A 27,695-nucleotide genomic window follows, 5' to 3' on the forward strand; every position below is an offset into this window, starting at 1 on the left:
AGAGCTCATCGAGAATATTCCTCCTTAAAATGAGCAACACTGGTATTTGAGCTGACAAGGTTATGATGATAACAAATGGAATACTCTCCTTACACATGACCCCAAATGAAACTCTACAACAAAAACGCAAGACAACGGTCATCTTTGAGAGGTTGATTGAATGCACAGCCTAACAGTTGAAAAAACTGAATAGAGAGCTTGGAGGAGTCAGAATGAAAACTGAAGAAGCACTATCTCATCTCCAGCCGAGCGATTGTCTTATCCCAGAGAAAATCAGTCCCAGAGATCTCCCAATCATGGACACCCAGAAGTAGGACACAGCGGCGCTGACCCTAGCGACCACCACCCTTGCAAAAGGCATTGCGATATCTGATAACTCCAAGACCAGGCTGTAGTAATACCTCCTGCAACAAAATGACAGGGCAACCGTTAATAAGATTTTAAATTCGACAGCCCTTAATGCAAATTGCATGTGAAGTATTTCAACAACTTTTTAGAGGGAGGGAGGGAGTACCATCCAGTCAAAGCTCTTAGCTCCTTCGTCCTTCTCACTGGAAGAGAAAATGGGCTTATGCACACATAATCCATGGGATTAGATGCGGAAGGCTTTTGAAATGCAAGCCTGAACCAATTAGTTCGCTCCGACTGATTATCCACTGGGTTATCACATGTTCTTCTGCTTAGAACATATAACTCAAACCTGTCCTCGTACATTGAAACAACCGACTCGAAATACTGGTGCAGCCACCCATTAATTGCCACCTTGAAAGAGATAAAATAGATTAGCATGCAATCATCAAAACATGAAAGTGCATGAATATTTGAATCCAGATGCAGCCTTGAAAACCTCCATAGTATTGAATGGGGCACATCATAACTTGAAAACTTATAGATGAAAAAAATCATAACAGGAGAAAAGGTGCAAATCATAATCCAAGAATGAGATAACTAATGTATGACCTTCAATGTTCACTCAAATATATTTCTTTGTGACTACAAATGCTAATTAGGTAAAAAATATGGCAATGGGAACAGGGAAATATACAGAACAAAAAAGTAAAAAGAGAAGCAGCAGCTTGTCCAGCCCAGAACTATTACCTCGTTACGCTGCTTTTGAAGTTGTCTTGTTGATAGAGAGCATAGAGCTAAGCTGGAGCCAACAACCTCAGTAGGCATGTCGCCATCAACTGACATAATCTCTAGATAAATACTAGCAATCACATCAGCTAAGAAAATAACCAGGTCCTCCAAAATTCTGGCTCCATTTTGAGCCAAAAATTTAGCATCAAAGTAGCTGTCAGACCTGCAGACATGTACAAAATAAGAATATAATTATGCACCATATGAAGGGCTATTATCTTCTTAAATATGATATTAATTGAAAATCAGAAGAAGACTAAGCATCAAGAAGGGCATACAGATAGTACCTTGCAGAACCGAATCTTATGAAAAAGAGAAGATCCAAATAGAGCTCAGCTTTCCCTAATCTGGTGAATCTCTTTAAGATCCCATCATCCTCCTTTATTTTTCTACTAATCACCATCATAAGCTCCTGGAACAGAAAAAGGAATAAAAATCAGACAGTTGGAGGGACAGCCAATATGGAGAAACTGAGGGCAGCCCAAACTGAAGATACCTTATCGATCTTGCCCTTTTCCAAGGCTTGCTCATCTTCAATCCATTTCATAAATGCTGGTTCAATCAAGCTATCTATTAAACAAATTGACACTTCCGACCACCTGATCCCATCTAAGAGTTCAAAACTTCCAGATATATTTCTTGCCTGCATGAGGTCAGACCAGCTTATAGCATCTTAGTATACGAAAATGTCAAACACACAGTAATGTTCCAAAATAACTGGGTGAAATGCTACATGAACAAAAAAGGAAATCTTAATATCAACTGCAGTTCACTCTAGAAACTCTGGTGCACAGACATAGTGGTTTCAGTCATATAGTTCATTATCAAGAAAACAATGATATATCATGGAGTTTTATGCTACTTGGCCAATAAAAACCTACAGGACGAGAGTATCACCAATTTGCTATTTTAGTAGAAGATAGCTCAGCTACTGTCTACTAGCTTATCTAAACTAGGAGAAGAGTATGCATGGACAATCCTCGGTATTGGTTCCTTGAAAAAAAAAACTTCAGTATTCAGTAATAATACCAGAAAAATTATGAAAAATATTTATGGTGCACTTCTTGCCTCCATTTCGAGAAGTTGAAATGTGATCAGAAGAAGCCGCAACCTGGGACCACCATGAATTGCAAGCATACTCAAAGGATAGTTTTTCCTATCATTCCTGAGCCCATCCTCTCTTCTATCAAAACTGGCATCTTGACCATTTGCTTCTAAGGCTTCAGAAAGTTTAGCTCTCACTTCACTCCATGTATCGTTGGGGTCGAACCCCGTAGTCTTGTCAAGCAACTGTTCTACATTCCTAGGAATTGCAGAGGAAACCTGTGTTACTAAGCATCATTCCTGCTAAGCAAATGCCTTTTACATATAGAAGTGGTACTAAAGCAGCTACTCTTACCTACCAGAATCAGAGGAGATTGGTTCTGCAAGAGGTTGGTTAGCACTGGGACTTGTGGTGCGGGGAGCTGTCGGTCGAGAGGGTGTGACTCCAGCCAAATAGGCGAAAATAATGCTGATAGTAAGAAGCGCTTCATCGGAAAGCAACATGAGGTTCGGCGAGATCAAACTCTCCGAACCCATCAGCGACTGAAAGAAATAACATCTAACTTCAGTCCTCAGCTTGTAACTCTGTCCGTGAAAATTAAAAGAGGTAAATGCGCCACTTTTCCGTTCTTCCGCTGAATTGAATTTTGGCAGACGAGGAAGGTGAATGTTGTGAATGCAGTTCCTACAAATACATAAAACACACAGATGAAACATAAGCCAGCAAATCCAGGTGATCCATATTAGTGTATCACTAAAACTGAAGAGTAATGCTACCTCTTAGATATCCTTATTGATATGTTTTTTGGGGAGAGTTTACCGCTGGACCGGCTCCATCCCCCTCGATACTGGCCTCTCAGTGTTGCCAAAGAGCACTCGGCCATTACAACAGAATTCCTAGCTCTTGCTCAATGCATCACAAAGGTGGACAAGTATGCTTCCCACCTGCAACAACGAAAACGAGTGATAAATTTTAGTGATCCCAGGGAACATCTAATTTTTCGTTTTCTACAAAAAAAAAAATGGAACAGGGGCGGTTAGCCCTGTTTGTTGATTGAAAATAAATCATGGACAGATAATGCTAAGGAAATAGGCCACCCTTTCCAAAAGTTAATTTCAGTTCCATTGCAGCCACAAGCCCGCAAACAATAGGCCGCCAGTCTGCCGGGGCAAAGTCTATTCTTTTCTCGCCGGCGACAAGCTGGGGCACAACGGGTCCTGGCAGACGCACTGATGACAAGGACCCTAAATCTTCCATCTTCTCCCCCCAAACCGCACTAGGTCTTCCACATCACACTAGACCACACCGGTGGATCCAAAAGAGAGAGCACACACATTTCAAGACTGCTAAACTAAATGAGAATCCTCAGATAAAAAAGTCCAGTAAAGATGCCGCAGCGATGGACAGCCTTCTTACGGAAGAAACTAAACCTAAGGCTCGCTTCCATCAGTGGATGGACAACAATAGCCCAGAAATCAAAGGGGGAAAAGCAAAGCAAACAAAGATACAGTAATCAGCTTACGGGGGCAGGAGGTAGCAGAGACTCCAACCGCAGGTTGCGGATTCGGGATCCGCCCCGCACGGATTGCTCCAGCCTGGAACAAAATTGCTACTCGTTGAATCCAATGGTGCCCGCTAATTATTCCTCGTCTTTTACTGAAGAAGATGCTACTGTACTACTACTGCAACAGCGACTTGTATGTGCAAAATGAAAAAAAAAAAGAGAGGAGCATCTGAGTGCACCTGGTCTACGGAATCGCCCGTGAACCGTTGGCACATTTTGGTGTGGGCGAGAGGGGTCAAAGGATACGGTCTACGGTGTGAAGTGGTGGGTACTGGTCCACGCGAGGAGGAGGCAGCGTTATCGTTAAGGAGGCCTTGTAAGCTTTGTTTCTGTGGACACGAGCGCCGACGTGGGCCTTGCCTGGGATTATTCCTTCCCTTGGCGACAGCAATAGGCTATCCGGGTTGGTAGGCTTTGGGCCTGGACGGCACTGATGTCGACTTCCACGTTGGATCAAACCTTCTCGGCCCATATATGCAACTGCTCATATATGGAATTTGAGGGTTTTGCTATCCACGATGTTAGTCTATGGAGTCCCTTCGGGGACATCCGATAAAAGAGGTTCGTCTATGGAGGTCCGCTTAACCCTGTCAGCCTTGTAGCCGCTGGTAGGTCGGTTGCATTACGTGTCGATTTGTGTTACTTTTATATCCTCTTGGCAATAGTGTTTCGACGGTAGAGGTGACTTAGTGTCAAGTAAAGGTCTTTTGGCTACACCCCGTTCCTAGCGTGCCATTTATGATTAACGTCAAGGTGTTAATGGTGTTTTGGTTTCTCTATGTCCTCTTTAGGCGGTTCGATAAAAACACACCTGCTCGACCACCACCATGCTCCTGCCGCGTCCTCGTTTAGAGCCTCCTGTGTAAGCCTTACCTCCATGGCTCTCCTCCTCCTCCCCATCCTTTGTCCCTCCGGTGTGTCTCATCCTCGTCCTCATATATACCGCCACCTTGCCCAATGTTGTGAAGGTAAATTATTTTTTGTTTCTAATGCATGTGTGAACAAATGATGAATGGATATATGAATGACTTAATTCAATGTATGGATTGGTATGTGAAATTGCTACCAAGTAATTTATAATATGTTGAAATGCATATTTGAATTTGGTGATAATTTTTTTGACTATTGTGATGCAAATGCATTCGTCTATCCGCTGCCAATTGACATCGAATGCATATGTCAAGACTGAAATAGTTTGTCAAATTGTTCATACATGAGTTGTAGCTGTTGATATGTGATTTTTCACATGCCACCTTTTGCTTACATTGGGTTTGAGTATGGTTGAAATCTATGAGTTGGAAATATTATAGTTTGAATTATTACGATGTTAAACAAGTGTAAAAACATAGAGGATTTGTGTCAAAAAAAGAGATTAAACAAATAGGGCTCAGAAATATAGGGAACCCCTAAAGTTGAAGCAATTATTTTGGGCCAAAAAAATAGTGGAGACCCTATTTTACTCCTAGAGGCACTGCTTTAGGGCTACTGGAGATGCTCCAAGTAATAAAAATGATGTCTAAGATGTAAAGCGGAGTTAGTTTGTTATATTAGCTATCACCACAAACTATTCTCGATCATGTAAGAAGAACCCAGGTATTTGGCGAGATGGTTAGGAGAAATCAAAGGAAGGACATACATAACAGAATGTTGATGCTTCATTTAATGTTGACACATTCAGAGGGGTGACGGGCTGTCATTCGTGATAATAGAGGTTTCATTGATGGTAGCTGCTACATGTTACCCTCCGTCGCTAATGCTCCAATAACAGAAGCAAGGGCGATACGAGATGATCTTATTCCTGTTGGTCAAGTTGGTTGCTCAAAGTTGATTGTAAACAGTAACTGCATGGACTGTGCCAATTTCATTTTGAGCGGCTGCTGCAATCTATAAAGAATGCACTTTTCTCCCTAGAGGTTTTTCCCATGTTATTTTTTCTCTTTGTGCTATGGAAGATAACAAAGTAGCGCGTACTTTGGCTTGTAAGCCAGAGGGACCTTTTAGCTGGAGCATAGGACAAAAAAAATTTGGTTGCTTACAAATGATGTAGTAACTATTTTCGATAATCAATAAAGCTGTTATGGTGACTTTTCTTCAAAAATCCTATATAACTAAGAAGATCACCCCACAAACCTATTTATCTTGACATGCAGTTGTGCCACATCATCAATGTTCCACATTATCATTCTAAGTAGCATCCGATTCAATTTCTATCACTTCATACTCCAACTGATCCTCTCTTGGTCTACCACTACCCTTCTGCATTAAATCCAATTTCACTTTGTTTTGGAGAGATAAAATCATCATTGCAACCAATATTCAAATTTTGATCACTAATATTTCATATATGCACGACATCGGTGTCAATTGCAAGAAAATCTCGGTTGAAGAAAAATATTTAGTGAGTACTGCTTAAATAAGGGTTGAATGTCATGATGAATCTTATTTGCTCAAGCAGCTTCTACCGAAGCTCCCAAGAGCAGCAACGGCCATGACATTGTCAACTGTAGATATGTCTTATGCAGATCAGATTGGAGCCCTCAAGTCGATGAAATAAACACCATCAAATAATCTTGAGCATTTAGATTGTTTTCCATTGATTAAACGGCATATTTTGTTTTATTAGTTTCTGTCCAAATTTGTCATAAATTGGGGTTGCACTATGCATGTGTTGGCAATGGAGCGCTGAAAGCGTGCTTCGGTCCCAAAGATGTACTCCGCCCAAATGTCCTCAACTCTTCAATTTGTTGATCTCTCTATTTATTCAGGTCTAAATATTTCGGTGTTTACAAAGACATATCACTCTGCATCCTGTTAGTGGTTCTAAAATGTATTTCTCAACATCTACATTAAGCTTCTTCCTTTTTAATGTGGGCTTCTTTTTAAATTGACAAATAATATCTGAATGTCCCGCTGCAACGCCGGGCATCATCTAATTTAGTAGAAAAGAAGGCATCAATGGATATATTCTCTTCATAGAAAGAAGGAAACGAAAATAATTAAGTGAGAAAAAGAGAGGCATCAAACAGTTCAACACTGAAGAAAAACGAACACACACTCGACACTTTCGTCCCCACAAAAAGATCCTTGCAAAAAGAAGAACGGACGGATCACATAACCGCGCAAGCACCGGCCGGGTCCTCCTCGCTGTAGAGCTGGCAGCCCGGCCTGTAGACGCTACCGCCGGCGTAGCACCCCGCTGGCGTCGGCAGGACACCGACGGAGTAGCCGTACACCCTGCCGCAGCTGCAGCACCTGCACCCCTCGTAGTACCCCCGGTAGCACGGCTGGCAGCACGAGCAGCCGTATGATGATCCTGCTGTTCCTATCGGCTGTGGCGGCGCCGGCCACGACGGGATCTCTATCTCCGCCGTCGTCGGCTTCACGTCGACCGGCCAAACGGGCCCCGCCGGCGGATGATACAGCCTCTGATCTCTCTGTTTCTCCTGCTCCACTGGTGGCGCCGGCGGTAATGGTTCGTACTGCTGCTCGAGTTCGGCGGGCCTCTCCCATTGCTTCTGCTCCTCGATCGTTGGCGGCATCACCGTAGAAATGTGGCTGTCAGGGGCAGGCGGCTGCGCAGGCGGCGGCGGCGGCGGCGGGTTCTCGACCGGCGGCGGCTGTGGCGCCTGTGGCGGTTGCTCTTGCTCGTGAACTGGCGGTGGATGAGGCTCCATCTCCGTCTCTTTCCGCTTCCCCTTCTGTTTATTCTTGCCGCTCTTCGTTGGCGGCGGCCCTGCCATATTCCCCTGTGGCTCGCCACCGCCGCCGTGTTGGATGATCTCGATTCCCTTGATCACCTTTCCCCCCTTGCACCTGATCTTGCATGAGAGTCTGTGCGGGTCGAACGGCCCGGCGACTGCGATCGTCTTGCTTCCTTCGTCGAAGGAGATCGTCCTGATGCCCTCCCGATCTGCACGTACAGATGAACCGGAAGGATAAAAAATTTAAATCACAAGCGAATGTCTAATTCCTAAGATAAATCTATCTGAAAGCAAAGAAAACTCCTGAGGTTTTCAGATGGATGAACATGCATGTAGGAAAATAATTTTGAGGTTATAATTAACCTTGGAGTTTGCAGAGGATCTTGCGGATCTTTTTGTAACACGAGCAGCAATCAAGATCAACCTTTAGGATTAGCGTGGACATCTGTTTTGACAGCAGAAAAGATAAAGTAAATATTCCTCCTGTAAATTTGTTTAGGAAGCACAAAATTTCGAGGCCTATCAAAATGAACACATCTAGCAATCAAAATTTATTTGAAATTTTGCGGAAACATTGCATGACACATCACGAAGCTTAACATTCCCGGTTATTAGAAATGAGAACATAAAGTTAGCAAACTTTATTTATTCGGATGCAAGTAGGGAGTAGTTCAATCTCAGATTTTGCAATGGCAAGGCAGGTGAATGAAACACATATATATGTAGATAGCATCTATGCGGTGATAGCTATAGGCATAAACATGCAATGTTCTAGATACTAGAATATATGCTCTTCCCTGCCATTGTTCTTGGACCTTATTCTTTTGTACTTCCGGAAGAAGAACCATACACCCGTAATTTGTACAGACAGATCAATTCCAGTACTATGAACGCATATAAACATAATTGTAGGACACATAACCGATGGTATGTTGCAAATTTGTAGAGAGAGAGAGAGAGATCACCATCTCTGCCATGCTTTCGGCGTGGCCTCCTTGGCTTCTTACATGGAGAGAGAAGCAGATTGAAGTGGAGGGAGGGAGAGAAGCAGATTGAAGTGGAGAGAGAGAGAGAGAGAGGCGTGGAGTGTGAAGGGTGGAGAGGGAGGCGTATAAATTGCAGGGACTAGTAACGCGTTTCCTTATTCCCCCATAAACAATATTTTCTTTAGTAGGCATGCAATCGGTTGATTCCCTAACAAAATTTATTTGGGATTTAACACATGTTTAAAGCTGTATTTATTTGCTGACTAATTGAAGGGGTAACCAAATTATATCTTCAGTTGAGTCCAGCTTGCCAGAATTTTATTAGAGTTTGAAAATAATACAAGTTTCATCTTCAAGGGCAAACCTCCCAGTCTTTACAGGTGTAGAAAGAAATTTAAAGACAAGATTATGCTTCTAGTCATTGAGCTACCAGAAAACAATATAAAAATTTCCACTCTTGGAGTGAGTCCTTCCTGTAATTGACCATTTCCTTATAATTTTAGTCTGAAGGGCCTAGAGAATTGGCCTTGCGCCTTGTACTACCCCCTTTTTTCCCCTTCCTTTTGTACATAAATATTTTTTTTATAAAATAACAGATATACTGAGTACATAATATGGAAAGCTAAATCTCAGCCCTCAAAAACATATTTACAAGTTTCAAAAAAAATCAAATCTATTTTCTAGTTAGACACATATTGATAGGTTCTAAGTTTTATAAGACACTTTGTTGGCAGCTCAAAATTACTAGAAAGGTAAAACATTTCATAAGGCGAGCCCTTCATGGAACTATTACTCTAAAAAGTATTTTGACAAATCGTCATATTGGCAAAAGTGGTGAGTGCCCAGTTTCGATCTCCCCAAGGAGCAGAAGATGTTTTACACCTACTTTTCTATTGCTGGCAGCCCAAGAGATGTGGAGGGTTTAAGGTATAAATGACACTATTGAGGATGCGATGGTTGTTGATCATGCAGATCAGCCGTGTTGGAACACTTGCTTGGCTTGCGAGATAATAATCTCCCAGGGTTCGATATCGTGGAACTGAAGGAGACCATCTCTGTGACATGCTGGTATTTGTGGTGGATGCGCCGACGTCATACACAGAATGAGGATGCGCCTCCTTTGCACAGATGTAAGCTATCTATCTTGGCTATTACAACAAATGCAGCGAAGGATTCGAAGCGAGTTATTGGTTTAGGTTATGCAAAGTGGACAAGACGGGAACCCCGCCATATAAAATTGACGGTTGATGCATCCTTAAATTCCGAAAGCTGTGAAGAATCGGTGGGAGTAGTTCTGCCCAGGGCACATTTATAGCTGCAACAAGCCTCCTCATTCTGCATATATCTTCGGTGGCAATGACGGAAGCGATGTCAATGAGAGAGTGCCTTTCTTTAGATAATTCAATTAATTGTCAAAGGATTGTTGCTGAATCTGAATCTCTAGAAACAGTTGAAGCATGCACAGGAGAAGCAAGATGGTGGAATGACCAAGGACAAAAATAGCGCGCTATAACAAAATAGCGTCGGCCCAAAAATACGCTATAGCGTGCTATAGCACTGAAATAATGTAGCGCGGGCTGTCTAGAAATGCTATAGCGTGCTATTAGCACGGAAATAGCGCGCTATTTTTTTCCATGGGAATGACGACCCTTCGGTTATTTTTGTGGACTGCATGGCCATGGTGTCATCCATAGGAAATGTTACATTTAAGTATTGTCAGAGGGAAGCTAGCCATGTAGCTCACGAGATTGCTAGAGTTTATTTTCATAATAGAGTTCTTGTCATTGGGTCTATGAATCCGCTCATTTTATTTTACATAAACTTATAAACAATGTAACTATTATGATGATTAATAAAGCTCACAACGGAGTCCTGTTGTTTCCCTAAAAAAATACGTTAATTTGTAGGTTAAAAAAAGATATTGTTGAGTTAGAAATACAAAAAAAATAACTTTATTGTGATCCACATATTGTCCTTTTGTGAGTAGGCCACAACTGCAAGATATGTTGAAGAAAATTTTAATATAAGTACTACACATTTATACGTTCATGCATATTTCCTCCTAGTTGTTTGAGTTCTCAAAATGATGCCATTTGAATTAAAAATGAGCTTTCTCTCTGATTATTTTGGATTCAATGGTATCTTCTTACTATTGATTCAACCTCTTAGGGCAAACGTATTCACTTCGTTTATTTGAAAATAGAGTTTTGGAACTATAGTGATCTAGTATTTTCTTCCCGTGGTCTGGATAGGTAAGTTATGTAGGCTACAACTGTTCATATCAATTACTAGTATGTTGGATATTGCCAGGATCTTCACCCTATGTTTGACTCGTCCTAGATAAGTTCATACCTGTCGATTCTGGCCAAAGAAAAAATATCACGGCATCCGTACAATCACACCAATCTATGCCAAGATAAAGAATGTTTGGTTGCCATGAACATACCCTGTGATTCAAGGTTTCTTGCCTAGAATTGCCGTAAGAAAAATAAACCCCATTAATTGATCCTCCTTTAGGATTGTACAAGCACATCCTGGACTATATCACGATTAGAGTCGAGTTCTAGTACTAACCTAAGAGTTGATACACCGATATTTTGTCAAGTTAAAGAAGCTAAACAGTTAACAACTTTTCTGTAACTGTTTGAAGATTGTATTGCAACGCATGTAGCGGCAGAAAAGAGAGCAAGACTTCCTTTTGTAAGTGAAAAAGAACTAGACTTCTTTAAAAAGGTTTTGAAATTGTAATTTGTGGAATATTCATCTAACTTATTAGGTAACTACTCTTGTACGTGAGCAATTCTTACTTTTTTAGGGGACTTCGTTGGTGGGTAGGGTGTCCCTGCTCTTTTATATTGATAGCGTAAAAATGGAAGTCCCATACTAGCCTACAACATACTTATGGAAATTGAAAATCCCACTAAAGATAAAGATATTTATGTGGTTCCTATGAAGGGATTTGGTGCCCAAGATGGAATAATAAAAGAATATTTATTATTACCAATCCATATTCATGATGTTTATATACCATGCTTATTGGATTATCCGGAAACATAATACATGTGTAGAATATAAAAATAATGTGTCCCTAGTATGCCTCTATACTAGTTCGTGAAATAAGTGTTGGTTATTGGTTTCCATAGCTATAGATATAGTGTCACTTATTAGCGAGGTCATATTATTAAGAAGAATAATATGATGGATTTGACATAATCAAAACGTAGCAATTAACCATGTTACATAGTTCTAATTGCGAAGCTTTTCCGTTGTCATCTATACTATTCCTTTGAACATGAGATTATACAACTTCCGGTATTGGAAGAATGCATAACTTGTTGCAAACGTCACTTCGTAATTGGGTGTTTATAAAGTTATCTCCCATGTGTTCCATAAGATACTTGTTGAGTTGTATGTTATCAAGAGTGTGATTTGTCCATCCATGTAACGGAAAAGATATTCCCTGGGCCCTCTTGGTAATACGCACTCAATTGATTGCAACCACGCTGAAAGAACATTTCCCTCCCTTTTGGGTTTTGTGTGTTTGATGTCAACAACAGGTACCTATTTATGTGTGTTGATGTAGACAGGTACATGGTTTCAATATATATACATGGCTGGTGGAATGGATTGACAAATCTGGAGACATTGCTGCATTTTTGCTCCAGGCGGAAGTTCCGGCCCCTGCAGGCGGAAGTTCCGCCCAGATGCTCCTGACAGCAGCATCTCAGCGCCTCCCACGATGAAGCTCGACGTAAGTAGGCCGGAAGTTCCAGTCAGCGGAACTTCCGCCCTACTTCCGGGCAAGTTCCGAAAATAGCTATTTTGCTCGCAGTATGTTCCGGTATGGTTTTCGCGCGATTCCGGAAGTAGCCCGGAACTTGGCCGGAACTTCCGGTCACCGGAAGTTCCGCCCTAGTTCTGCCAACACTCAGTCCATCAGCTTCTCAGGTGCGAAGGGATCCAGCTGGAACTTCCGGCCCCTGTGGCCAGAACTTCCGGTGTTACGCAAAAAACGTCCAAAACGGTCAGATCTAAAGCACCTACTCATATAAATAGCTATCTTCCCCATTGGAACAAGCTGCTCAATCATTGCCAAGTTCATCCACCATTAGAGTCACCTCAAGAACACACAAGAATCACAAGATCTCCTCCTCCAACCATCCAAAGCTCTTGATCTTTGGAGATCCGAAGGAGAAGACCTCGATCTACATCCTCACTGAAGCGATTTGCATTTCCCCCTCATATGCTTGAGGGCCCCCTTTCTAGTGTTCCTCTTTTGAAATCCCTAGTTATTTGTGGTTGATTTGGTCTTGTTGTTGTATTGTTACAGATATTGGGAACCACCAATTTTGTTGTGGATGTGTGCCTCAAGAACTTTGTAAAGGCCCAGTTCCCACCTCGAGGAAATCCCTTAGTGGAAGTGGGCTAGGCCTTCGTGGCGGTGCTCACAGGAGACCTGAGTGAAGCCTTCGTGGTGTTGGTCTGGCTTTCGTAGCGACCACACTCCTCCAAACGTAGACGTACCTTCTTGCAAAGGAAAGGGAACTACGGGAATCAACTCCGTGTCTCTGCGTGCGCCACTCTCGGTTACTTCTATCCTATTATCTCCCCTATATATTGCTTAGCTATATCTTGCTTAGTTGTTGACCTTGTCATATAGGTAAATTCACATAGTTGCATATCTAGAGAATTTACCTTTGTGTCAAGCCTAAATTAAAAAAGAACTAAAAATTGGTTAGCACCTATTCACCCCCCCTCTAGGTGCGGCATACGATCCTTTCACACGTGACTAGGTCACATGAGGGTGAGCTATTACGACAAGAAAAGAGTCTTACCGGTAACGAGATAAGAACAAGGTAAGAAGGTACCAACGATCAAATCTCGGGTAACTAAGATATCGCAGGACATGGGAATTGAATATGAATGACATAAGTGGTTCACTCGATAAGATCATCGTTAAATATGTGGGGGTTAATATGGATCTCCACATCCCTCTGTTAACCATTGGCTACGGACATAGTCATGTCCGCATAATCGCGAAATCGTAGGGTCACACACTTAATGTTCGATGTCACTAGGGATTGAGAGATATCAAGTGCAGTGTTTTCGATGTGCTGAATAGATTTGGGGTTATCATGGATGGATTTGGAAGAGCGACAAACCTATAGGAACATATATGGGAAGTATTGGAATAGTTTTGGATTTTTCGGTTGTACCAGAAAGTTCCAGAAGGGGGAACCTACCTAGCGTAGGGATAGGTAGGCCCCACCCGCACACCAAGTGGGCCGGCCGGCCGACTGGCCACCGTGGCCAGAGTGGGAGAGGGAGAGTCCTCCCTCCACTCGGTTTGGGGTGGGAGGGAGGAACTTTCATTTTCCTATTCCAATTCACTTGGGGACTTCCTTATTTGGTTCCAATATGAGTTAACAAGGTTTGCCCGAGAGTCCAATTAGGATTCAAAGATCCTGCGGCCTCTCGGGTCCAAGCATTTATATACGGGAGCCTCGGGGCTGGACACACCATCACAAGTTCACAAGAACCATAAAGCCATGAGCTCCCCATGCCCAGCGCCGCCGCCGGTCGCCCACCGCCGCCCGTCGCCGACCACCTCGCGCTGCCGCCCGCCGCCCGTCGCCGGCCACCTCGCTGCCGTTGGTCGCCTCCTGTCCTCATCGGGGTCCTCCTCCGCCCTCCACCTTTTACCTCCGTTGGTCCTCGGACCTCCGCCGGTGATCGTCATAACCATAATTCCAGCGAACGCCGAAAAGATAGTCCGGGCGAAGCCCTGTTGGATTTGCACCAAGTTCGTCGTCACTCCATCGTGATGCCGAAGCAATCTCTCTACCTCAACTCTAACTTGTTGGAACAAGAAGGAGCCGCCGCACAAGCGATAGAGTTGATCGAGTTGGATCGACAAGATTGAAGGATCGTAATCGTCTATTGACACCAAACGTTAAGCTTCTGCACCCAATTTGCAATGGTACGCAAATCAAGTTATTACGTTGTTACATGCTACCACATCGTTACATGCATCTCCTAGATTAGATCTTGGTGGTTTATTCGTTGTTGCGTAGGAGTTTTTTTTTGTTTTCTATACTACGAACACCTACATCCTAAACAAAAAGTGTTTCTAACTAGAGATAATTTAGTTAAAAGGAATTGGAATGGGAGTAAAAAGTTTTGTTTCTGTGACTCGAAAGGGACTGTGAACCATCTTTTTTTTCTTGTCCTTTTGCTATATTAGTTCGGAGAATCATTTTTGGTACGTATGATATTCCACCACCAACCAATATCACAAATATGTTTGGAAAATGGCTAAATGTATTGACAACAAAACAAAAGCTAAAATTTGCATTGGCATTTCAGCTGTATGTTGATCAATATGGAATTGTAGAAATTATATAATGTTTAACAGGAAGGGTTCATCTAATTTTTTGCAGGTTATCCATATGGATGTACATTGGATCGCTATAGGGTTTCCTTTTCCTGGAGGATCAACAACAATGTATGGTTATTAGATGCAACCTGATGGTTGCGCATGATATTTTCAACCATGCTATGTGAAAGCATATTAATCGGATACAAGATGTTTAGATTTTTAAGATCATGTCTTCTATTTCAATGGTTGATTTTCGTATCAACCCTCTCTCATCTGTTATTTGTAAACCTTACTATTTTTCTACTTTTGTAATAAAAGGACGTGTGCATCGACTGATGCAAAAGCCGTGGAATACCCCCATGTCGAAAAAAGCGTAAACATGGAAAAGTGGTCTGATTTATGATAAAAAGCAAACCATACACAATACAAACTGCCTTTGATTAAAGGACAACCTTACAAATACAAATGCCTAGCAACCTAGGTTACTCCTGAAACCAACAACACCAGTGCTGACCCATACTAGCATACAATATCCAAAGGACTAATCTCATATACTAATAAGTTGTAAGATGATAAGCCAGTAATAAACAAATTTAATTCACAGGGAGATCCCATAGGCAGAGATAGAGAAGGGTAATCCATCTAGTTCTAGGAAAATGGACATTGGGAACACACTGATCTTGGTAAGGATTATACTGGATGCATATTTGCATACAAATTATATGTGTAGATTTTACTAAGAGAACTTACATATATAATATAATCATTTTTGTAAATATATCTCAAAAAACACAAACGAGTGATCAGAATTCGTTCTCAACATCATAATTTTGGGGTATGACGGGGTAATGAAAGTGTGTTCACTGTGGGCCAGTTTTCACTACGAATGCGCTGAACGAACTCTTACTCCTCTGTGAAAGCATACACACGGTCCAGTTTCACCTCGGTGGGGAGGATGTTCTCAAATGGATGTGGGAGAACGATGGAAAATATTCCTCGTGATCGACCTACACAAGGAACTTTTTCCCGTCAAAACCAAGGCATAGGGAGTTGACCAAGTTTGGAGGTCGATGGCGCCAAAGTTGCCGGTGATTTCCTTGGCTTGCTTCTCGGAACCGGTGTTGGACGGCGGACCAACTGCAGAGGTGTGGACTCCCATACCTAGCCGCATGCCCTTTGCGTGACCAAGCGCCAAATACATTGCATCACCTCCTTCTTGGTTGGGTGGTGGCTTGACATGTGTAGGGAGAGTAGTGGCCCATTGGGGAAGCTAGAATTGGCTCGGAGGCGGATTTTCCGCTCATGCACTACTGGGTCGGCAAAACTGCCGCCAAAGAGGAGAGACGTGACCTCTGGACAGCGATCACGCTGGTTTTATGGTGCATTTGGTGACACATGAACAATGTTTTCTTCAACACGGAGAGACCAGATGAACACAAGATCAGTCAGATTATCGGTTGGTGTTCAAAGCTTGGAAGATGGCAGGCCTCTTCCGCGCAGAGGTGTTTGGCTTTGCACCACCTACATCACTATGGTGGCTAGCAGGAGATTAGGCTTAGGTTGTAGAGTTTTCACGTCAACATGACGGAAAAATAGCCTCTGGACGGTGTTGTAAACTTGCCTCTTGGCACCCCTTCTATGATACTCCCTCCAACCCAAGGCTTAGGGCATAAAAAAAATTCCGGTTTTTTGTCAAGGGTTAAGGCGCGGGGTGAGTTTTAGTCTCTTTCTTCCAAAACTACCCCTCCCATCTGTTAACGGCATCCTAAAAGAAAGGGGAGCGCGCGATTGGCTCAGCGATGCATGCGCTCCTTCCTTTACTGTGAATCAACTGCCCTTCCAATTAGGCTCCTCTAAAACCGATGCGTGATTGGCTGTGGAGATTAACGAGGATAATCTTGCGGTTGCCGAAGGGAATGTAGAGAAATTAAAGGAGAGAGTTACTAGCGATTTATGAGGGCACACAATGAAACAATATGCATGCACCGCTCTCCTTAATAACCGCGCTCAGAAATTAACGCCTTAAGCCTTGGGTCGGAGGGAGTATGTGATACACCTTCTAGGTGTATTCTACAAAAAAAAAGTGTGTTCCGGTTCATTTTATTATTTTGAATCGGGTTAGGAACAAGCTAACTAAGACGTGATAAGCTAGGGATGTCACCGATCGAGAAGCTAATCTAACACCGACTAAGATGGTTTGGGTCTATCCAATTGAGGCCTCCATAAGCACCAGCTAACACAGTGAGGGTATGAAAATATAAGGAGGGGTAGAGAACGATCAAAGTTGGCATGGGCGAAGACGGTAAAAAGAAACAAGAGTGACTGGAATGTACCTAGAGATTTGGCTGTTGATAAAACTGCATGAAAATCAGCTATTCATGTGCTAAAATCTTAGTTTACTCCTTAATTTTTTCTTTGATTGTTTCTCGGTGTTTTGGTTTCTTTATGTTTCAGTTGGGTTTTATATCTAGACTATACCACAAATTTCTTGGAAACCTTATTTTGATGTTGTTGTTGGTCAATATTTTCTTTGATTACGAAATCAATTCGTTATATGATAACACAAGCATGATTCTATCTTACTTTAGCTTTAACTAGGAGGTACTTAAGTTCGGCCTCTATGCATGCAACTAGAACATTGGGCGACACTTCATCCTTCTAGGGACAGCTAGCTAGTTCATATGGAAAGCAAAAGTTTGGTGTTGTCCAGCCGTTGGTCTCTGTGCAACGAACCGCTAAATATTCCACGTACGAAAGTGAGGAAATGGAATCGGGTTCTTTGTTGCACTGACGACTAAGAAACTAAGAAGCTAGCTTTAGAGTCGTGATGCTACGTGCTACCAGCAGTATGGATGACCTAGGAAGAACGCATGGGGATTTGGGAGAAACAAGTCCTTATTCTCTGTTTGGTACAAAGCGAAACTCACTGCCTGCATCATGATGTTTTTATTGCCAGAAATACACAGTCGGCGATTCAGTGTTGAAAATTGAATTCTGAAGATCATCGCGCGATTCGACAGGTTCCCTTGCTATGGAAATAGATCGCTCGAGGGAGAAATCCTACTAAATGGTAGGTAGAGCATTGCTCCTGCTTGTACCATGCATGCCGCTATTCCCCACACACATGCCAAGGACCAGAGCTGAAATCATTTGCACGTCACAACTTTCAAACCCTTATTTAAAAGCACCCCGGTGTCTACACAAGTATGCATCTGTCTTGGGACGTTGGATCTTCTTCCATCTCTTTTTGTTGTTGTAAACTCACCTTCTCCGGTCTTTGGTTTAGCATAGCACAAAATTCCAAAGAAATAGTTTGTTCTTCCTTGGTATGATCAAGGCACTACGGGAGAAACTCCATGTGCCGACGGCCAGCCCATGTGCCGACGGCCAAATGTCGGGGCCGTCGGCACAGAGGCCCTCGTCGACCGGCGACGGAGCTGACCGTCGGCGTACGTTCACCGTCGGCACACAGCTGTCTACACCGACGGTCACCGTCGGCGCAACCCGGACCGTCGGCACAGAAACTTGGCGCCCGAAGGTCACCGTCGGCACAGCCACGGCCGTCGGCAGACGAGCAGACAGGCGGGCCCAGCCGTTAGGCTGTCACGGCGCCGTCTATAGTGTGCCGACGGTAGCCCACGGCGCAACGGCGGCCGTCGGCACAGGGACTGAAAACTGGGTCCCGCCTTCTGCTGTGCCGACGGTCACCCACGGCACAAAAAAGGCCGTCGGCACAGCAAATTGTGCACATTTTTTTGTTTTTCCATTTTTTTGGCACCAAAGAGATAATTATTAATCCCAATCATTTTTTTTGTTTATTTATTTCTCACTGCTATTTTGGCGAACCCCTTTGCGGGAAACCTATATATATGTATAAGGGCGGTATAGAACCCCTTCGCCAGAAATCGAACCTCGGAGGGGGTGAATGGCCCACACACGATACAAAATACTTAAGACCCACACACGATACAAAATACTTAAATAACTAGACTCACACACATACCAAAGCGCTTACAGAACTAGACCCACACACGAACTGAAACAGTTAAAGAACTACACCCACACAGAGGAAGCAAACACTTAAAGAAACTACACCCACACACATGAACCAAAACACTTAAAGAACTAGACCCACACACAAACCAAAGCATTTAAAGAACACTGGGTCGACACATGACCCGCTAGACACACGGACTCGACACACACATATTAATCAGAGAAGTCGAAATCTTCATCCTCGCTGGGGGTGTCCTCTGAAGCGGTGGTTGTGAGGTTCCACAACCACCGTTCATCATTCTCCCCCCATGTCGACGCCTCTCCTTTGGCGTACTCTGCTTCAACCTCGGCCTTCCTCTGCCGCTTTCCCGCCCTCCTCTCTCTCCTGTACGTCTGCTTCTCCTTCCAGAATGCGCGCGTTGCCTCGACGTCTCCGGGATGGTCTCTGCGCCACTGTGCCATGAACTGCTCGTCCGCCTCGGTGGTATCAATCCGCCGCTGGCCAGCCCTGTACCGCCGCGCTTCACCCTGTGAGCGAAGTAGTGGCTCAGTAGAGAGACTCTGAGCTTCCGTCAGAGACCTGACCTCCGGGAAGTTCATTTCGTGGCGCGGCCGGCCAAACCTCCAAGCCGCAACGTCGTATGCGCGGGCAGCAGCCTCCTTCGTGTAGAAGGTGCCGAGCCACACACGCGTACCACCGGCGGTGATTTCAGCCGCGAAATGTCCCGCAGGCCGCAGGCGAACGCCGATGAAGCCCGTGTTGCTACGGCGACGAGGAGCCATCTCAGCGGCAGCTCAGCTCAGAGGATTTTGTGGTTCTATTGGATGAGAGAAGTGATGAAGGGAGAAATGTTGCTGGTGCTGTTAGTGGAGAAGCCATGGCTATATATAGGCCGACGAGGGGCTGAAATGGCGGGAAAACATGGCGGGAGAGAATGGGCGGGAAAGGGTGGGCGGGAAAAAAGGGCGGGAGAGAAGCAGCGGGAAAGGGTGGGCGGGAAAAAAGGGCGGGAGAGAAGGAGCGGGAAAGGGTGGGTGGGAAAAAAGGGCGGGAGAGAAGCAGCGGGAAAAGGGTGGGCGGGAAAAAAAGGGCAGGAGAGATTCTGCATGTATAGGGGGGAACTCCCTCGGAGGTGAACCGGAGAGAACCTTGGGATCATAGGGGATGGTACTTGTTTCCACATGTACCTATGACCTAACCAAGCTCAAACGCAGGCATACGCCCACCGGGGGAACCCCGATGGGACGCAGTCAAAGGGGTAGACGGCGCGGTCAACAGAACTAGGGTTTCGTCAGAAATCGAGCATCGGACCTGGCCGTCGGCACAGCCCGCGCGGCATAACTGCCTGGTCGACACGGCCCGCGCGGCATCTCTCACCTGCCCTGCCCCCGCGCGCGCCCAAGCCCTGCCCCCGCGCCGCCGCCCTCGCCCTCCCGACCGCCGCGTCGCCACCACCCGCCGCCACCCGCGCCGCCGCCAGAACCCGCCGCCGCGCTACCCCGCCCTGGCGTCGCAGCCCACCGCCACGCCAGATCCCGCCGCCGCCCTGCCCCCCGCACCTCGCGCCTCCGCCTCCGCCCTGCCCCCGCACCTCCCGCCGCTGCCCTGCCCCGACCCGCTGCCAGCCGCCGCGCCGAGCTCCCGCCTCCGCCTCCGCCCTGCCTCCCTCACCCACAGCAGCCCCGGCTCCCCTCACCCGCCGGCCCCCTCGCCCTCGGCCGGCCCTCCTCCTCCCAGCATGGTAAGCCCCTCCTTGCTCCTTTTTTTGTAAATCGAATTTTGTAAATCGAAAGTTGTAGGAATTAGGTTTATGTATTTGTAAATCGAAATACTAATGAAATTGAAAAAAAAATTGAATTAGAAATGCATCCATATTGAGCACCCCGCGTTTTATTAGAAATGTTAATGAAATTGAAATGAAAATTGAATTATAAATGTTAATGCAATTAGGTTTATTCATCTGTCATTGACAAACTTTTATTATTTTAACTAGGTCCCATAGTGAGCATCACGCTTGACGATCCCGGATCTTGCGGCGCATCTCTACGGCCGTCGACATCGCCGGTTGTTCGACTACTTCCTCTACAGCCGAGGGTGAGCTGAATTGCCGACTCCCCCTTCGCATTTTTTATGTCATTAGATTTAATTTCTCCGTCAAGTCGCGTAACCTAGGTGTCAATTCCCGTCCGCAAGCGTTACGCGGATAAATATGCATTAGTGGTCAGCATATTTTGAACCGTAACGCTTGTGGCATTTACGGGACAGTCGCCGGACCCGTAGTTGGGTACGTTTTCCATGTTCTGCTCGGGTGCGAGACAGGATTTCGTCAGCGCCTCCCTGTTGCTCTCCGGATGCACATCCTCTCGGCTTTTTGCCGAGACGTGTATCGGGAGAGCAGCGGGGAGGTGCTGCCGAAATTCTGTCTCGCACCCGAGCAGAACGTGGAGAACGTACCCAACTCTGGGTCCGAGGGCTGCTAGGAGCCCACCTAGTAGAGATGTAGGTTGATGCACGCGTTTCGCCGGTAGAAAAATAAAAATATGATGCATTCAATTTCATGCTACTATTTGTTGTTTGTCACGCAATAAAGCAGGATGGCTGATAATGAGTGGATGTACGGTGGCCGTGTTAGTTCGACTCAAGTGACAGAGATGAATGGAAATGGAAGACCGATTTGTTAGTGAAGGAGTTAGCTCGTGGTTCGAAGGGGATTGTTCGTCCTCGTTGCCCTTGCAATGTGCAGGAGGCGTCATCCTAAGGATATTCTAGAGATGACTAAACACCTTTGGTGGAATGGGTATATGCGTGACTACGACCCGCCGGTCGACTTTTCTCGGCACGAACGTGATAGAGGTGAGGTGATGCGGCAGCGGATCGATGGCAATGAGAACGATGGCATCTTAAACTTGCTAGATGATCTTCGGGATGCTGACATGCCAGAGTTACCATGGGACGAACAGTCTGAACCGGAGGAACCGCCTGAACCGGAGGGACCGCCACAACCGGAGGAACTTCGGAGGAGGAACTGAGCCAACCGCGAGGGCCTTCATTGATAAGGATGGCCTCAGCTAGGAGGCCTCTATACCCGGGTGCAAAAATGTCTCAACTTGATGGCATCACGCATTTGCTAGCCGACAAGTGCATGTTTGAGAGTACTCGAGCATCCTTTGAAAAGACTCACGAGCACGGTAGGTAACATGTTGCACGAAGGTCATTGCTTGCCCAAGACCATGTACGAAACGAAGAAAATCTTGAAAGCATTGAAAATGGATTATATAACATATGATGTCTGTCCAAAACTTTGCCTTTTGTTTTGGAAAGACTATGCGGATGACAAATCTTGTGCCAAGTGTGGTCACTCTAGGTATCATGAGGTAGATGTAGGCAATGGTCAGAAGAGGCAGACAAAAGTAGCCATAAAGATTCTTCGTTATCTCCCATTCATCAAAAGAATCCAGCGGCTTTACATGTTCGAGGAGACTGCCAAGCAGATGACATGGCATAAGACCGGGATAAGATTGCAAGACGAGAAGAAACGGGTACCCATGGTACATCCATCTGATGGTCAATCATGGAAGCGCTTCGATCAAAAGCACCCAAATGAGGCAAGTGAGGCTCGGAATGTTAGAATTGCGATAGCAACCGATGGATTCAACCCATATGGTATGTCGACTGCCGCGTACAGCTGCTGGCCCGTGTTTGTTATTCCGCTCAATCTCCCTCCCGGAGTCGTAATGCAAAGGAAGAACATATTCTTGTCGATGATCCTTCCAGGGCCTGAATATCCAGGGAAGAAATTGAGTGTCTTAATGCAACCACTTGTGGATGATTTGCACCACTCGTGGCATCACGGTACATTGACATACGACCGAGCATCAAAGAGAAACTTCATCATGAAAGTTTGGTTCCACTATTCGATGCATGACCTACCCGGGTACGCCCTATTCTGTGGGCATAGTACAGCTGGTAAGTTTCCATGCCCAGTGTGCAGGCACGAACTAGAATTCAGGCACCTAAAAGCTGGACACAAATATGTTGCCTTTGACAAACACCGCAAGTTCCTCAGTCCAGGGCATCGGTTCAGATCTGACAAGAACCAAATACTTTGCAACCAGTAACTTGGTTTTGGTCTAATACGTATTTTCTCCTTTCAGCCAATTCCATGATGAAATGTGGTCAGGAAGAAATGGTCCCACTCCCACGCAGTGGTACACTCTTCTGAAAGAGGGTGCCCCGCCCTTAAATAAAAGCTTCGTGAACTGGTTCCATGAAAAAGTAATTTCTCAAATGTTCCTCTTACTTTGCAATCCGTGACTTGTCTTATTACACGTAACTAATGCACAAAATAATCTGAACTGAACTTGTAGGGAGCTGATCCCAACGTTGAGATGACAGATGAGTTGAGATGCGTTTCCCAGGGTTTTAACCGTAGAGTCCATACGCATGAGAAGTATGATGTAAATGGGTATCGCTTCCATACGGAGTTTCACCAGAAGAACCGGCCTAATGCAAAAACAATAAATACTGGGGTCTACACCCGCGGAGCCGATGATCTTGATTACTATGGAAGGTTACAAAAGGTATACGAGTTGACGTTCAACAACGCAAACATAGAACTCAAGCTCTTTGTGTTCAAATGCCACTGGTTTGACCCACACGGTGGAATGAGAAGCACCCCTTCCATTGGTTTAGTTGAAGTTAGGCCTACAACCACCTACAGCGGATCCGACGTCTATGTTGTGGCTCACCAAACCAAGCAAGTTTATTATTTGTCCTACCCATGTCAGAATGAGGAACTCATGGGCTGGGAAGTCGTGTTCCAGGTATCGCCACATGGTAAGCTACCCATCCCCTCCGAGGACGATTACAACAACATTGACCCGGTAACATATGAGGGAATTTTCTATCAAGAGGAAGAGCAGTTCGGGGCTCTTCAAATAGACATAGGTCTTCAGGATCTCCACAACGATGTACAAATGCGTGGTGAGACCGTGGTGGACCTGAAGGACATAGCTATGCTCACCAAGCGCCATGCGAGCAAAGACAACATTGTCGAGACTCAACCGGAACCCAATGCCGACCATGAATACTCATATGATACTGATTTTGATAGTGAGGCTGAGAACCCAATGCCTAGAGATGAGAGTGGTGATGAATGGTGAGGGTCTTTTATGCTTAGTACCTACATTATCATTATGCTTAATACATACATTTGTCATTATGCTTAGTACCTACATTATCATTATGCTTAATACATACATTTGTCATTATGCTTAATACCTACATTTTTCATTATGCTTAGTACCTATATTTGTCATTATGCTTATTAATTTTCAACATGCTTATTAATTATTTTCTCTTTTTCTTATGCAGGTAATTGCCCAATATGAGCGGACGGAAGGCATCATCGAGCTCCTTGCTTGATCAGATGCATCAGCGGAAGCCGGGCCGGGTGCTTCCGGACGGAGTGCAAGACCCATTATTCCCAGCCGGCGTTACGAAGACGCAGACGGAGGACGGGGAGGACGAGGGGGAGGACGAGCTGGAGGACGAGGGGAGGACGAGCTGGAGGACGAGGGGGAGGACGAGCTGGAGGACGAGGGGGGATGCACAGCTCCTTCTAGCTGACATTCCCTCTGCTCGGCTCGGTGGCTTCACGATCGGCTGGACGAGGAGGAGGACACTAGGGAGGAGGAGGAGGACACTAGGGAGGAGGAGGAGGAGTCTAGGGACGAGGAGGCTTCGACGGAGATGGCTCCGAAGAAGTTGCGGATTCGTGGGGAAGCGCAGGTTCCCGATGAGAGTAAGGAACCTGCTACGGAGGATGAGAAGTGGCTCCTTGTCCCAGGACGGATAGAGTAAGTAGTAAGGTGATTTCATTTTCGTTATGACACTTAGCATTTTCTAATGTTTGATAATTGTGCAGGAATTTCACATACACGGGGAAGAATGTCCGCGTGCCAGGGAGTCTGATTGGAGCTGCTATTAGGAAGTGCGGCGGGGATGTACACTCCGATCCTTGGGGCGAGTCCAAGCTAGCCTACACTTGGGAAGACTATGAGATAGCGCCTTACCCTGGCTTTGCTTCCGCCGCCGACGCCGTGATCAAGAAGTTTTGGGTACGTAATGCATACTCTTTGGGTTTCGTTCATATGTAGTTGATAACCCCACCGTGATAACTCATGCCTCTCACACTTTCTGTTATGCTTGATTGCAGCGCAATTATAGGGTGGCGACTGAGCATAAGGATAGGGCGGACGTGGTGCTCCGTAACATGTGTCGGAAGTTGACACGGCAGCAGTGGTACAACCAGAGGATCACGTGCATCGGCCACTTCTATGCTGAGCAGGGCGTCAGGTACACAAAGCCTGAGATTGTGCAGGGACTCGCCCCGGCTATGACGATAGATGAGTTCATGTCGGTAAGTAATTGTCAATGCGATTCTATGTACCGCGGCTAACTTGCAACTATATTGTTTGTTCTTCAAATGAGTTTTGATTTTGCAGGTTGTACCACATTGGGCTGATAATAATAAGAGGGCCGCCTTCATGGAGTTGGTCAAGAATTGGGTCGGCGAAAACCCCGATTTCAAGGCCGTGAGCGACCGGAACAAGGCCAACCGTGGTTCTCAGGGAACACACACTGCGGGGAGCAGCAGCACCGATCGCTATCGGGAGCGTCTGGTACATATAAAAATGGAACAAGCTGCATTTTTTTGATTTTCGATGATATGCATAACATTTGTTTTGTGATGCAGGGGAAGAAGCTCGGGAGGGAACTTGGTGAGATGGAAGCGTGGACGCACATGAAGCTGGTGACGCCCGGTCCGAACGAGCCTCGGCCCGCGCCTGAGATGTACTACGGCAAGGCCAAAGAGAACAAGGAAAGATACTGCGAGGAGTACGCCAAGCTCCATCCAGAGGTGGAGGACCCTATGACCGAGCCGGTCGACGAGGTGGCGATGATGCTGGCGGGGTCCGGCCAGCCGCATGGACGTCCTGCCTGCCTTGCTGGGGGTTTCAAGCCTCAGAGGAACTTCACGCAGATCAAGGCTACCCTCCCCTCCGGCAGCTACGCTACCTCCTCGCGGACTACATGCCGTTCTCGGGTAGAGGTTGATGTAAGTCATCCACACTTTCATCCTCTGTTTTGACTCTTGTTCCTGAATGGCTATGTTGATGAGACGCATTATTTCTGAAATTGTAGACTCAGCTCGAGGAGGCCTATGCAGTAGCTTACGAGGAGTATCTCGAGAAGGTTAAGGAGCATGACCTTGTGAAAGATGCCTATGTCCAGTGGACGAGCAACCAGATGGCGGTAAGTTTCAATCTCTATGGTTGCAAAACATCATAAGTCCCCATGTTTGAATCTGAGCTATCTCTCCCGTTTCTTGCAGAGTTTCACTCGGTTCATGATGACTGGAGTGCGAGAGGAACCACTCCCAGAGCCACCTCATCCGGGGCCGACGCGGTGTTCCCGTCCAAGGAGGAGTTCTATATCATGTACAAGCGTCAGCGTCGGTTGACCCGGTAAGTTGCTAACTTGGCTAAGTTGCTAACTTGGTGTGACATGGCTAAGTTGCTAACTCCCTCCAACATGTAGGGATTGGGAGAATCCGGGAACGACACTCCTTGTGGTACGCCGATGCACCCCGGTCGCCATTCTCCTGGTGCTTCTGCCGAACCTCGGCATTTTCTCGGTTCCGGTGGCTCTCGTCGTGGTTCTACCTCCCCGAGCACCGTCGAGATACAGCGGCCTCACTTCACCCACTCGGAGCTAGATCGTCTGTAGCTAGATCGTCACTCGGGTGGTGCACCACCATAGTTTCTACATTGTACTAGCACATGATGACACGCTCCATCTTTGTAGTGGATCCGGTGTATGTACCATGGTCTTGTATGCTATATTTGTGCTATTTGTGAGATTTGATGCTATATTTGTGAGATTTGGTGCTATACGGTGATATCTGTGTGCTATATGGTGATATATATGTTACTGCATATTCAATCCTATAATATGTGCATTTTCTGCGATTTTCTGAGCAAACGAGGCCAAATTGGCAAAAATCAGAAAAAACTGGACCTGGCTGTGCCGACGGTGTCACCGTCGGCACAGGCCCGTAGCTGTGCCAAATGGCAGGGTCTGTGCCGACGGTGACACCGTCGGTCAGCCCAGCTGCGTTTTTTTCCAGTTCAAATCAGAACGATTTCCCGCCGGTTCTGGGAAAAAAAAAATGAAACTGTGCCGACGGTGAAACCGTCGGCACAAGGGGGCACGTTGACGGCAGCGGCGTGACGGCGAGATGAGTGTGCCGACGATGGGCAGGCCGACGGCCACCGTCCAGCCGTCGGCGTACGCCTGTGCCGACGGTGTCGTGCTACGCCGACGGTGCCCGCGCGAACCCCGACGCCATCTGTGCCGACGCCGGTACGCCGACGGTGACCGTCGGCAGAGACGGTGCCGACGGTGAGCTTACCTGTGCCGACGGTGCGGGGCCGTCGGCCCACGGCGTCTTCCCCGTAGTGAGGGGAAGTGTATATGGCATTTTTGTTTTTGATGGCTAGATGCCCGCGATAGGCCTGGGAAGCATAAGGAATGCAAAGGGCGCCTGAGCAATAGACAACTGCCGTCGCATGGTACTGAAATGTGGCATGGTTACTGGTAACCATGTACAGATGTTAGGGCCCTAAGCTAGGACCAAACAAGGTGTAAAACTACTCTACTCAAATGGAAGTAGGGCACTGATACATCGTTCAACGTACGTATATCAACGTACGCCACCTCCATCACTGCGATTTATATTGCAGAAAACTGGAGCAGCACAGCTGACTCGGGAAAAGTGTGGTGGAGCAGGTGCGCTCCACGCACCTTCTCATTTTTTTG

The 27,695-nt window shown here is 45.8% G+C and overlaps 3 protein-coding genes across 3 annotated transcripts; 1 reads left to right on the plus strand and 2 right to left on the minus strand.

The window, feature by feature from the left end:
• Positions 1 to 5: 5 nt before the first annotated feature.
• On the minus strand, positions 6 to 3,860 carry LOC127295355 (uncharacterized). The gene is made up of 9 exons (XM_051325296.2): positions 3,708 to 3,860; positions 2,962 to 3,129; positions 2,540 to 2,869; positions 2,209 to 2,443; positions 1,637 to 1,783; positions 1,428 to 1,552; positions 1,099 to 1,303; positions 515 to 762; positions 6 to 404 (listed from the first exon to the last, which is right to left on the minus strand). Exons 2-9 carry the CDS (start codon positions 3,066 to 3,068, stop codon positions 236 to 238), a joined length of 1,566 nt encoding a protein of 521 aa, XP_051181256.1. The 5' UTR covers positions 3,069 to 3,129; positions 3,708 to 3,860; the 3' UTR covers positions 6 to 235.
• A 2,822-nt stretch (positions 3,861 to 6,682) lies between these two features.
• On the minus strand, positions 6,683 to 8,547 carry LOC127295354 (uncharacterized). The gene is made up of 3 exons (XM_051325295.2): positions 8,416 to 8,547; positions 7,814 to 7,895; positions 6,683 to 7,659 (listed from the first exon to the last, which is right to left on the minus strand). The coding sequence occupies exons 1-3, from the start codon at positions 8,425 to 8,427 to the stop codon at positions 6,857 to 6,859; spliced, it is 897 nt and encodes a 298-aa protein (XP_051181255.1). The 5' UTR covers positions 8,428 to 8,547; the 3' UTR covers positions 6,683 to 6,856.
• A 13,865-nt stretch (positions 8,548 to 22,412) lies between these two features.
• Positions 22,413 to 26,337, plus strand: LOC139839238 (uncharacterized). The gene is made up of 7 exons (XM_071829289.1): positions 22,413 to 22,417; positions 24,739 to 24,931; positions 25,030 to 25,233; positions 25,319 to 25,495; positions 25,570 to 25,932; positions 26,019 to 26,129; positions 26,209 to 26,337. Exons 1-7 carry the CDS (start codon positions 22,413 to 22,415, stop codon positions 26,335 to 26,337), a joined length of 1,182 nt encoding a protein of 393 aa, XP_071685390.1.
• The last annotated feature ends 1,358 nt before the right edge of the window (positions 26,338 to 27,695 follow it).

This window comes from Lolium perenne, chromosome 4 (genome assembly GCF_019359855.2).
Source record: "Lolium perenne isolate Kyuss_39 chromosome 4, Kyuss_2.0, whole genome shotgun sequence".
NCBI lineage: Eukaryota > Viridiplantae > Streptophyta > Magnoliopsida > Poales > Poaceae > Lolium > Lolium perenne.